This window comes from Onychomys torridus, chromosome 1 (genome assembly GCF_903995425.1).
Source record: "Onychomys torridus chromosome 1, mOncTor1.1, whole genome shotgun sequence".
Taxonomy (NCBI): Eukaryota; Metazoa; Chordata; class Mammalia; order Rodentia; family Cricetidae; genus Onychomys; species Onychomys torridus.
The window spans coordinates 130,150,664-130,163,976 of NC_050443.1; the positions used below are offsets into that span (position 1 = coordinate 130,150,664).

A 13,313-nucleotide genomic window follows, 5' to 3' on the forward strand; every position below is an offset into this window, starting at 1 on the left:
AAACATTGTCTGTTCAGAGACATTTATAAAGTCTGTGGTCATTGTGGACTGTTGGATGATAGAATCTTGCTGACTTAGACTTTGAGGAAATGATTTTCAATGGAAATGAAGTGACTCATACTGAAAGAACCACAGGAAAACTTTTCTTCAGAAGTTTATTGGGATCTACCAAGGCTGGGATTTCAGGAATGTCTAGCTGTGCTCTGCCACGGGCACTGGATTTCTTCCTTCTTCTTCTGTATTTCACATTCATGGCCTCAACAAACTGCTTTTGTTAAGTTGGGTATGATCTTGTGACTCAAACATGAAAAATACGCTCTAGAAGAATAAAATTTATTAATAGATTTTAACACTTTGATTTTGGGGATAAGGTTTAAAATATTTTCATATCTTTCCCTCAAATACATGATATATAATATATATTATACATTATAGTAATATTTCATAATAATACTTTTGCAGCTTTATCATAATATATAGTTGGAGGAATATTCAAGCAAATATCACTCCCCATTTCCTCATCTTGTTGATTTATAGTAGCCTCGGTGTTGAAGCATAATTTGTTGAAATTATAACATTTTCTTTTTTGCTGTAGTATTTAGGAGAAAAGAAAACAGTTTGAAATTATAATGTAAGAGGCTAAGAAAAAGCAAGGGGAAGAGCAAAAAACATAAACAAAACAGTATAATCTTGGTAAAGTCACATTAGCAAGGGCTTGGCTGTGGAGACAGATGTCAGTGTCCACGATAAGAACAAGGCTGTATAAACTCTTATTCTTCCCCGTGTATTTTTATCTAAGTTTTGGTTCATTCATGAAATTTCATGAGCTAACTTCTAGAGCCAGCTAGTTTCTTGGAGAGGGATTCTCTTTCAGCCCTGCTGCCCTGTAGGCACTCTCTGATCCCAGGTGACCATTCAGTGAACTCTGATTTTCATTATTAACGTCGGTTTCCATCTGATCCTTTGGGCCTGAATCATTGTAGCTCAGAGTGGGGACACCGGGGGCGTCACAGAGAGATCAGCTTGCTTACCCCAGGCTTGTTGAAGTAGACTCGATTCCACCAAAAGACAGAACTGTAGACAGCTAGCAAAAGCTCCAGCACAGTGAAGGCGAGCATCACCACCAGTCCACTCTGCAAAGGAACACAGACCTGGGTGGGACCACACACAAAGCCTTTGGGCCCTACTAAGAGGAGATAGGGGCGGGGCGCGGCGGGGCGGGGCGGGGTGGGACAGGGTGGGGCAGGGTGCGCACTGAAGCCCTCAGCAATAGAGACCAGAAGGAGCAGAGGCAATAGCTCAGTCCTTTTCTCTGCTTTCTCATTCAGGTTTCTTGGTGATCACACAGAGATGAGAAGAGTGACGACTGGCCGTCTGCCTCTGCTTGTTTTCACCAGTTCCTTTTGTCCTGGGTGCTTTTCATTCATTCTGTTTTCAGGTGAGGATTCACACTCACCCTGTAGGGTTTTCACTGGGTTCCTTCAGCGTGCAATTTCATGAAAATTTCTTAGATAATTATTTTTTCGTAGTCTCTCTCTCTCCCACATTTTCCTCTTAGAACTTACATTCATGTTCAATCTTTTCTTGTAACTTCAGCCTTTGTGTCACTCATGTTTTTCAAATTTGATACGATTTAATAAGATATTTCTTTAGAGGCATGAAATCTGCTTTTCACCAATCTCAGTTTTTAATTTCTAAGATTTTTTTTCATTTCTAGTCATAGTTCCTCTTTATCAAGTCCCCTGTCCTCTGGATCATACTTCCTGTTCTTATGTTTTGGTTTTGTCCTAGTCAGGGTTCCTATTACTATTATAAAACACCAAGTCCAAGAACACCTTGGAGAGGAAAGGGTTAATTTTAGCTTGTACTTCTAGGTAACAGACCATCACTGAGGGAACTCAAGGTAGGAACTCAAGGAAGGAGCCTGGAGGCAGGAACTGAAGCAGAGGCCATGAAGGAACATTGCTTATTTGCTTGCTCAGCCTGCTTTTTTATAGCACTCAACAAGGGTTGAGCAGCTTTCTCACATTTCCCATACATTTATCATTATATAGTTTAAGTGCATATGCGATGGTGATGGTATTAGTGCATGTCTTCAATATGTAAGAATCTTATAAGTGGGATTTATTGATATGTCCCTAGACAGTTGCTTTAAGTCTGATTTTTTAAGGATACAGAAGCAGTTTTAAAATCCCTTTATTAGAATCCCTCCTAGCATCTCTGTCATCTATGGAACTGTGAGTTTACATGTGTCATCTGTACGAGGTTGGGTGAGCTGAGGGCAGGGATGTCCTGTGGTATTGAGTACCATTTCCTTGTCCAGTCATCACAAGTCAAATGGCTTTTCAATCTCTGTTTCTAATACACCTGCAGGGCTCTTGGTGTGTGCAGCTGAGCCTGATAGCCCTAAACCTTGACCCAGGCATTAACAGTTTTGGATCCTTGTCTCTAGCCCCTGTTTATGTGTAGACTCCCAGTTTTCTGCTTTGATAATTTGACTTTAGAGTCCTTATTAGCTTCTGCAGCCCACATCATCATTATTTATTTTATTCAGTTTAATGCTATATTTATTAAGTACTAGCATCTCTTTGAAGTTGGCTTACTCTGCCATGCTACAGCTTTCCTGAAGTTGAGGAAGTTCTTTCTGACTCTACTTGTATGAGCACAGGAGACAATTTGATATACTGAAATCAATCCTAATTAAAGCAACCCCTACCCCCAGTATCCCAGTGGAAGGATGTGTCTCTCACATAGCTTTACCTGTTTGTCTTGCAGTATGACCTCATGGGCTTTCTCATGCTCACTTCTAACCAGATAAGACTCCATTCTTTCACTTCCTCAAGCTCCCAGGTCAACACTTTTGATCTACTCACATGATCAGACACATAGAGGGATGTGAGTCCAAAAACTTTCACACATTCTCTAAGACTCCTGAGTCAGATGGACACAAGGGAATGAAAGATATCGCCTTTGTCTCCCACTAGGAGAAGTCATGAAGGAACAATCTTCTTCTTTAAAAGACTCGTTGTTAGGGTTTAGACACTCTAACCCTACATTTAGAACATGGACTAAACCAGGCTTGTCATTATCAGTAGGTGGTGGCTGTCACATTTGGGTGAAAAGTGCCAAGAAAATTCTGCCCAGGAACACTGACGTTTTTCATAGGAGTCAGATCTACTGGTTAGCTGCTTCCTACCCTCTCTTCCTTTTGCTGACCCTGAGCAGACAGGCACTTGAGGACAGAAAGCCACTTTGTGTCTGTTCCAAGTCTCAGAGTACATGTGACCAGAAGGCAAACCTCTCTAATGTGTGGAGCTTTCCAGCGCCATGAAACAACCCTAAAGAACTTCCCAAGTTCAAGCTCAACACAAATACCAAAGAATAGCTTTGCCTGTTGTGATTTAAAGCTCTCCATTGTATTTTCCTCATCTATTCACCTCCTTCCCCTTTCTGCTGTGTTTCATGCATCCCCAACACACAATCTGCTAACTTTCTGTCATACTTGGTTTTTTTTTTTTTTCCTGTCTGCCCCAGATAGTCAGACCAACAAAACCAGAGATTGCTGAAAAAGCAGAAATTACCCCAAGGGGAGAAACTGGGGTTTTACATGACAAGTTATTTAGTCTGGAATGACTTACCATGATACTGACATCAGCAAGGAGACAGTTCTTGTCTTCATTCATCCAGTGGTGGGATTCCGGAGAAGATAATAATGACAGAAATTTCTTTTCTGAATTACAGTGTGGAGAGGCAGTCCCCAGGGTGATGAGGCCGTGGGTGAGGAGGAAGAAACCAGTTGTAGCAACAACAGAGCTTGCAGCATTGGAGGCCAGACTGCTCAGTGCCTGGAAGACAGAGTCTGCATCACAGTCCCATCACAGATTTTTGCAGGATGCTCCATTCTTTGCCTGTTATACTCCAATGGTACTTCCACAGAGTTTTTTCTAATATAATCTGTGGCCTCATATAAGGCAGACTGTGGATAATTTGTCATTGTATCACTCAGGGCTCTGCAGTTTGTCCCATGAGACAGTTAGAAAATGTGTCTTGAATGGGAGAATGTGAGCAGCTCCCCACAGTCTGGCTTCCCGACTCTCTATGACACTGGACACTGAGGTGGAGCTCCTCAACCTGCTGTCAGTATCTCCACTGACTTCCCCAAAGCTCTCAGATCTGTCTTCTGAAGACCTCTTATAATATGGCCTTTGGCACCCTCTGGAGAACCCAGACTGTAGTTTTACCTCACGTAAAAAGGAGCTTTAGAGAATAATGGAAGCAACCTGAAGAGGTTGAATACCCTAGAGCAGTGGTTCTCCACCTTCCTAATGCTGAGACCCTTTAATACAGTCCATACAGGGTGATCAGGCCAAAGGGAAGATAATGTACTTTCATCTGACAAGCAGTTGACAAATTTGCACCTTCTTTTACCTTCCAAGAAAGGGAAAGAAGTATTGGTGTGTGGGCTTAGTTCCTGTGGTTCTAGCTATGTCTACCCTCAAACAACATAATGAGCAGACAGTAGCCTTGAAAACACAGTAGGAGGAAGCAGTAACACTGCTGCTCCTGTGGGTTGCAGCCCTCCCTACTTCCTGCCACATATCTACCCAGGTGGGAAAAGCACACCCTGACTCCAGAAGCCACAGGGTCTGGCTAGCTATGGCTGAGAACACAAGGTGCTTTAGGAGCTGGCACATGTTCCTGATGACTGAAGCTGCCGTCTAAACCCAGGAGTCCTGGGTTGAAGAGCTCCCAGCACTGAATGGGGTCATAGTTCTAGGCTCGGAGTGAAGAAATGTAGACTCCCATCTCTGTTGTTGCTAATCTCTCTGTGTGTGACTAAGCAAGCTCCTTTCTACTCTGTGTTTCAGTTTTTCTCCCATCACATGTGGAAAATGAACACATTCACCTCAGAAGTGACGTCCCAAGTGTGTCAGTGGGCCAGCGGAAGAATACATGCCCTCTAACCTGTTCTGAGCTTTGTTTCCCTAAACTGTACAGTGGAGGGTTGGAACTGGAAGAATTACCTATGTGGTTCCAACTAATACAATCAACTGGAGATTGATGGTCTTCGTACTTACAAAGGGTTTGATTGAGGTTTTCCCAGAGATAATTGAGAGAGATCCAGCAATGGCAAACTGTTCAGGAAAGAGAGAAAAGAAAGAAAGAGTTGGCCTAAACTGCTTTCAAACCACTCACAGAAAGCAGTGGGAAACCTCTATGGAGACAATCCTGCAGAAATGACATGTCCATATTGCTAGGGAGGCTTCATATATACTTGGGATGGTTATGTATGCTGACTGTAAAGAACAGGCATCTGCTCAGGGAGGTTGAGTTTACGTTATTGGAAAGCAGCAGTTGCTGCAGGCAAGATGCAGCAGATGCCTGGCAGATGCTGCTAATATTGAAAGAGGAGGTTGGGGGATCAATGACCTGAGACAATGTAGAGATAAGGAAACCAACAGAAGCACCTAAGAAAGAGCCTCTCATATGGCAAGGGACAGAAAAATGTGGAGTTGAAGTGATTGGTGTCTGTGGAATGAATATTAGTTTAGGAAACCAGGAGGACAAGATCCAACATGAAACCTTTATTATAACTGCCCAGAAGGCAGTTTTTGATCCCAGTGGTACTAGGGTCCCAGCAGGCAGAGATATGGTGTTCTGGAAAGCCGAGACATTGATTATGCCTGTGGCTTGAGTATTGGGTAGTCACAGATAACAAGAGACAAAAATGAACTAGCAGTAGATTCACTAATGAAATACAGAGGCTACTACCACTGGTTGGACAGTGAACTCCAGGACAAAATGTGCTTTGGGGACAGGAGCAGACTTTCTTGCATACTGTGTATAAGCCCTTTGTATAATTTGTCTTCTCAGAATGTGTCTCTTTCCCTCATTTTTACAAGATTTTCTATGAGGAGAAATGATCGTTGGTAGGAGGTACACATTATGCCTAGCTACTCTGAAAATAAACTGCTGTAGGGCCCTTGCCCGTGAGCCATATACGAGAAGAAGCCCCAAAACTCTACAGATGTCCAGGGTTACCTGGAAGCAGAAGAATGCCTCTATTCCCTATGAATTTTGTCATTACTGAGATAAATGTCTGCAAACCTGTGACATCTGATAGAGGTCCCAGGTTACTGTTTAACCAGTGTTTCTCACTCTCTACCTGAGAATTACTCTTAAAATGGCTAGAATCCAATGGCCTCTTCAAAGCCCCAAAGAGGGCTGTAATAATATCCCTCTTATCTAACAGGATGTGCTTATATACACAGTGTGTTGTCTTCTCTGGCCTCCTGTCTAATCTGATCCCTCCTGAGGTGCTGATTTTGAATAAGTGAGACAGGACATGAGATGATGATAGGAATGCTGAGCTGGCTCCCTCTTGCATTCTTTCCTCTTGAAGAGGAAGCTATTCTATGACTGAATGCCTGGTATGTATTTAGGAGGCATAAATGCTTTCAGAGATCAAACTTTACTTACACACAGGGATCCAACAAATGGGTACCCGGACATCAAAGTGGTGGAGGCTGCTGGATGGAAGTAGGGAGAGTAGGAAACTGACACCAAAATGCCTCCCAAGCCTGCAATCGTCAGGGCACATAGTATCTGGATGGTCTGCAACAGACAAAGCAAGGACCCCTAGAACATGTTTTTAAGTAGATGCAAAGGATTATTTGAATATACACTGACTTATAAGGAGTGTAAAATATGTTATGATTTCCTGTATTAAAAGGGGTAAACCCCACAAGTACCAAATATGCCTATTCTAAGAGAAAAAAATCCAACATTTACCTCTTTTATATTTTGAAAGGCTCATTAAACTCAGAAAGTGATCATGTTTGGAAAAGTCATTGGGAAAAGTTGTTTGGACTAGAGCACAAGAAAGAAAATACGGAGAAGGGACTTCCCACGGGAGAGTCGGTGCCGGCCTCAGCTTCGGCTGAGAGTTGGGGAGCGTCGCATTTCCAGGGCCGCCTCTCTTCCATTTTGATTGTATTTTCATTTAAGAGTCACTCTGATTGTCACAGAACCAAGTGTCAGACTAGTTAACGTGTTTGAAGTGTCTGCATTCTCAGCAGCATTCCGCACATCTGTGTTACAGATGAGGAACAGGAGGGGGTTAAGTTGTACAAAACTGCACAAATGTCAAAGACCTGCAATGTTGTTTGGACTCTCCAGTTTGAATGGGAATCCATATTTTAATTCACCGCTGGGTACATATTGTAATTTACACACAAACAAGGTAACTCAAAAGTATGAGACGTCATCTATTACCACAGTTCACCATTGAATATCCACAATTCATCATTGAATAACCATGTACCAAGAGGCAGGCATGAAACAAATGAAAGTCATTGTGGTAGACTCTTACCTCTTACACGCACCATGTAAAGACAAATAGTTTCGTGGCAACTGGGATGAAGTGTTACTGGAGCATGTTATCAAGGATGGGGCCATCAGGGATAGAGATTGGTGGCTAAATAGATGGGAGGCATTGTAATAGAACAGAAGATCTGCAAATGGTGTTGGGAAAACTGGAAACCCACATGTCAAAGAATGAAGTTAGAGTCCCATCTCTCACCTGCTCAAAAATAATTCCAAACAGAACAAATGTGTTAAGGTAAGATCTGGAGCTCAGAAACTGCCAGAGGCAAACACCAGGAAAACACTCCAAGATGAAGGGGTTTTATGAAAAGGAGCCCAAAAATTCAGACAACAATGGGAAGAATCAACAAGATTGCATGGGATGGAAAAGTTTCTGCCTAGCAGTGGAAACCAACAGAAGAGTGAAATTACACTCTGAAAAATGGGGGAAAACCATTGACGACTATATATACTATGAATAGCCCCAAAAGTTAAACACCAAGAAAACCAAAGCAACCAACAAATAGGCTCGTGAGTGGAATAAACAATTCTCAAAAGAAGAAATAAGGATAGACTACAAGTATTTTTAAATAACACTCATTATCCTAATGACTAATTAGAGCAATGTAAATAAAAGCTGATTTCAGATTTCTTCTCATCCCAGTCAGATTGGCTATCATCCAGAAAACAAATGACCACACATCTGATGAGGATGTGAGGAAAGAGGAACTGTTAAATGCTGCTGATAGGAACATAAACCGGTGTGGCTACTGTGGAAATCAACATGGTGGTTCCTGGAACAAGTAAAACTAAATTAGAACCAGCATATGATCCAGAGGATGAGTCCTGGGTATGTTCCCAAGGGAATCAAAGTCAGCATATCACAGAGAGACCTGCACAGCCAAGCTCATTGCCTCACAATAGCCAAGGCATGGGACAATTTAGTCTATCAGCAGATGAATGGAAAAACAAAATGTGGTCTTTACACACAATGTGATTTTATTCAACCATGAAGAAGAATAAAATAATGTTGTTTATTATGAAATAAGTAGAACAAAGGATCATCATATTAAATAAAATAAGACAAGCTCAGAAAGACAAATAATGTCTTTTCTCTATTATGAAAAATATACATATATATATATATATATATGCGTATATACATAAACATGAGAATAGAAGAATCACTGCCAGGGGAGAGGAAGTGGTCCAAGAGGTGGGAGATAATAGAAGACAATGAGAGGAGAAAGACAAATGCTGTACTCTCCTTTCATATACAGAATCTGAAGTTGTGCACTGTATGTACACACACACGCACACGCACACACACACACACACACACACACACGCACACGCACACGCACGCACATGCACACGCACACGCACACGCACACGCACACGCACACACACACACCCCTTTTGCACATGCTCATGGTTAAAAAGCAAAGAGAAAATATTTGTGAGAGAAAGAAAACCACCAAGAGGGTGGGAGCATCAGGAATGTAGTCAGGAGGCAAGTATATATACATACGTATGTATCATTATATATCTCTTTATATTTGTCGTCTATATACCTATCCATCTGTCTGTCTGTCTATCTATCTATCATAAGCAGTGGTCGTGATATAAGGGCCAAGGTCTTGGTATGCAGGTAGTGAAATGATCACCGAGTAGGATGACAAGAATTTCTAAAGTGGGAATTTCCAGGGGTGAGAAGACAGCTAAAGGATTGATCTCAGAGTCCTGAGAAGCAAAGACAGTGCTGACTTCCTTTCAACGACTTGGGGTGAGAATTGCTGACAGAGTGTCTTCTAGAAGCAATGTGCTGCTGACTCAACAAAGAAGAGGCATTTGGAGAAAAGAAAGAGGGATAAAGAATCTAATGATTAAGATTTAAGATGTGGTAAGGAATTATGCTGGTATGGCTAAGTGGCTATAGTAGATTATTTTTCTAAGACCCATAACCTCACTCGTCTCAGGAGGCTGGCTAGGTTTCCCCTACCAGGTGTGATTTCCCTCCTGCTGAATTGGCCTTAAGTCCAATTAGATGGCTGTTGGTTGCCACTGACTTGTGAGTGCCATTCATTTCACCTCTATTCATATCTTGTTATGCTGGTTAGTTGTGGATCATAGTATTGTAGTTGGATAGGACTGTTTGTTTCCTTTCCTTGGCATAGTATTTTCTGGAACCATGGAAACTAAACCAAAGGAAAGACACTTTCAGAACCAGCTTGAATCACCTGAGTCCTGTCTCCTAAATCCGCAGTGTCTTCAGCAGTAAGGACCCTCCCCCAAACCCTGAGAAGCACCAAGGGGCTACATCAATTATCTATATTGTTTTGAGAGTCACTTAGTCTACCTTGCTTAACCCAAATCCCAGAAGACACATTTGGTAAGGTTTCTGAAGATGGGAAGGAATAGAGGTTGGGTCTTAAAAGGAAATATTTAGAACCCTATGATGAATAGTGTCCAGCTTATTAGGGATAATGATGTTGATACTTGGATGTCTTACAGCAGCTCATGTGGACACAGAGAAATGTGTGGATAAAGGCGATCTAGATGGTGTCATCTAGTTTGAAAACCAAACTTCAAGTAAGAAGACCTAATTTAATCAGACTAAATAAAATCATGCGTCTAAGTCAGAAATCTGCACTAAAGACAAATGAGAAGAAGCTAATTTCTTAATTTTGCAGTGTTATGGTGAAAAAAAGTACAAGTGGGTTTAATTACTTAATTATTTAATTAAATGAAAGCCCCTAGGAGAGTATAGTTTCCAGAAAAGCTGTATTTCACATTCTGGTTAGCTTGTGGAGTCAGCCAGAAACAAGTCAAGGATGCTCCCAGACCTACTAAACCTCTATAGTCTCTGTATATCTCTCTTCGGTGTTCTCCTTCCAACAAGATGGACTTACCCCAAGAACTGTGGCTTCCTTAGGCACACCAACCAGCATGTCATCTCCATTTTGGTATGTGTGTCCAGCTTTCTCTCTTTTGTGAATAAGGATGTCCATTGGAAGGCAGGCACCCAAATCCAAAATCGTACAAGTGTGATACTGACGAGGCTAGAAGAAGCACAGAACTCATTAGCTCCTGGGGCTCGACTGACAGACACTCACAGGCACCAGAGTCCACAGGGAGTGAAGAAGGATGACTTTTCTTTAGATGAGAATTGGGTACATGTAGGGTGTGATGGCCATAGACTGGCTTGTTTCCTACAAACAGAACTGGATCTGAGTTTCAGGGAGAGCATAGGAGAGCTAGTCAGTTTGCTGCACTTCATCCATGATGGAAAAGAAACATGCTATTGGGGAAAATTGCAAACATTTCAAGGAACCCCACAATTTGGAGTTAGTAATTCAAACAGAATTTGCTCTGCAGCCCTGAGTGTATTCACCTCACTGCCTTCCCTGCCTTTAGTTTTAGGTCCCGTTCTCTACCTCTTGTAACCCTGCTTCTTTATAGTACAATCCTCTGTCACATCTCCCAGAACCTTATACTGAAGCTATACATATACATTTATGCTGTCTAATCCTCCACTGTTCATATTCTCTCCATTAAATGATTAGGTGAGTGCTTTTCTGTCTATAAAAAGAACACATCTAATCTAGAATGTGCATCACTTTTGTTTTTTAAAACTCACGTTGAATTCCAGGCACTGGAGCACCCGTAGGAATGGCAGTAACCCTGGGGAAGTGTGTTAAAGGTGTCTCTTTCCTGAACTATTCCCATATTGGGGAACCTGGATTTTGACTTGATTTTTGTTGTTAAATATATCAGCGCACTCCCTTTTACCCAGTCTAAGAACTAATCTCTCTGGTTCTGATTTCTTTCCTAGGTTTGTCAGGTCTCATATCCAAGAACTCTATCTTATGTGTTATTCTAAGCTCTATGTTAGGAACTGGAAGCCTAGTTGGTTCTCTCTAGCCTGTCAACATTGTGTGCATTTATTTTCTGTTATTCTTAAATTGACTGAGTTGGTTGTTATTTCTTGGTTTTTTTTTTTTTTTTTTTAGAGAACATCAAACAACAATTTCAACTAAAAAGAAATAAAGTTTGCATGAATCTAAATGTTTCCAGCTCCCCAACAATTAATATGAAATCATCAGTTTCACAGTTTACTTTATGTTCCTTTTTCCTTTCATCGATTCTCTCTCCTCTTTGTATATGATTTTACCCAAATTATAACACCATACAAATGGTCATTCCATCCATTTAGAACCACTGATTTTTTGGTGGACACCCTTAATTTATATAAGAGCCTTAAGTATAAAAGCCAAATGCTAGATTCTGGCAAAACAAAATATGCAGTCAGTCAGACAGAGAAAGTCAGATTCTGTGCTGTTCTACTTATGGACTGGGGAAGGGCTGAGGAGCAGCTGTTTAGTGCATATGGTTCCACTTTGTAAAGATGACCAAGTTCTGGAGTTGGATGGGAGTGAGGGTGTCACAACATGAATGGATTTGATGCCACTGAACTGTACAGTTCCTGTGGTTAGAATGCTACAATTATGTAAGCAGAGTTTAACTCTAATTAAAAAATCCAAATGAATGCATATTTCTGGATTCATTAAACCTGATACATGTTCATGATTATTTTGGTTATTTTTTTTACTGCTATGAACATCTGTGCATTTAAAATGTAGAATTTGTTTATTTTATCTATGAAGTTATATTCTTATGATAGCATATAGAGGTGGGGTTTTTTAATAGAATTTAAACTATTGTATTTAAATTTAGATATGTGTCATTATTTTAGGGACAACTCTAAAAAATGAAGTGGGTTTTTTTGAGTTGCATATGTCTGCCAACTGACACCATCACCTCGAAATCTAGCAATGGAGAGGGGATGCTTTGCCCTTCAGCATTCGTTATAACGAGGTGAATGGGAATGGCCCACAGCATTTGAAAAAGTTCAAAAATTCCTACTATTCAGGCAAACAGCTCTGCACAATACTTTTCTGTGTTATAATATTAGATTAGAACTATAGTTTTCAAATTCAACATTTGATCAAATCCCAGTCTTCCTTGAGAACATGTTTTTGTAAGACTGAGTGGCAACAGCGAGGAAATGCAGGTAATTCTAGAAGGTCATCACTTCAGATCTCAAGTGAAATCAAAGGGTAGTTTGCCTTTTGGCAAGTAAGTAAGTGAAGGCCCCCAAATGGGTATCTGACTCACCAGTTCATGCAGGTGGTCAATAGAAAGGTCAGAATGCTAATCTAGTTCTCTGGCTGTCTGTTCAGAGCTTAATCTCCCCCAGGGGTTACAGTCCAAATCAAGGCACCAGGTGGTCAATGGAAAAGACAGGATGAGAACCCAGTTTCCTGTCTGTCTGTCAGAAGCACAATCTCCCCCAGGGCTTCTAATTCAACCTAGTGTACCTACCTGTCCTCACAGCCCTGTGCTGTGGACTCCTGTGCCTGCTCACTCAGGTCCAGGGAGCTCTCAGGCACAACCTCCCACCAGCTCTTTCCTCCAGAAGTTTTGAAACTCAGGCGGTCTGTGTGCTTTCCCCGGAAGGTATTCATGACTACTCAGGGTGTGAATTTATGGTTGTTACAAGCAGTTGGCAAATGAAAAGCTGCTCTCCTTCCCCTTTCTCAGTTTTGAGGTTTGGGAAAATAACACAAAATGAAACCATTTCATGAAACAAAGAGTTCCATGAGAAATAATCCCCTGTGCTTCTATATGGACTGAAGTAAGCACATTGGTTATATTAAGTCTTTCTTCTTATCTGCTGAATGAAGGATGGATATTAGTAAATCGGCCATCTGGCTGTTGCAGAAATAATGAGAAAAAAAGGAAGAGTTTATAAAAGGGAATTATTGCTAATAACAATGGTACATTTGGATTTGAGAGAATTTCAAAATTTTCTTTGTGTAATCATTTCTAGAAGAAAGAAGTGGAAGAAGACACCAGAAGATGGAAGGAGCTCCCATGCTCACGGA

General features: G+C 41.2%; 1 protein-coding gene across 1 annotated transcript; it reads right to left on the minus strand.

Moving 5' to 3' along the window:
* Positions 1 to 249: 249 nt before the first annotated feature.
* On the minus strand, positions 250 to 12,815 carry Ms4a7 (membrane spanning 4-domains A7). The gene is made up of 7 exons (XM_036178295.1): positions 12,751 to 12,815; positions 10,278 to 10,427; positions 6,481 to 6,615; positions 5,079 to 5,135; positions 3,639 to 3,845; positions 1,032 to 1,133; positions 250 to 318 (listed from the first exon to the last, which is right to left on the minus strand). Exons 2-7 carry the CDS (start codon positions 10,374 to 10,376, stop codon positions 250 to 252), a joined length of 669 nt encoding a protein of 222 aa, XP_036034188.1. The 5' UTR covers positions 10,377 to 10,427; positions 12,751 to 12,815.
* Between the last annotated feature and the right edge of the window lie 498 nt (positions 12,816 to 13,313).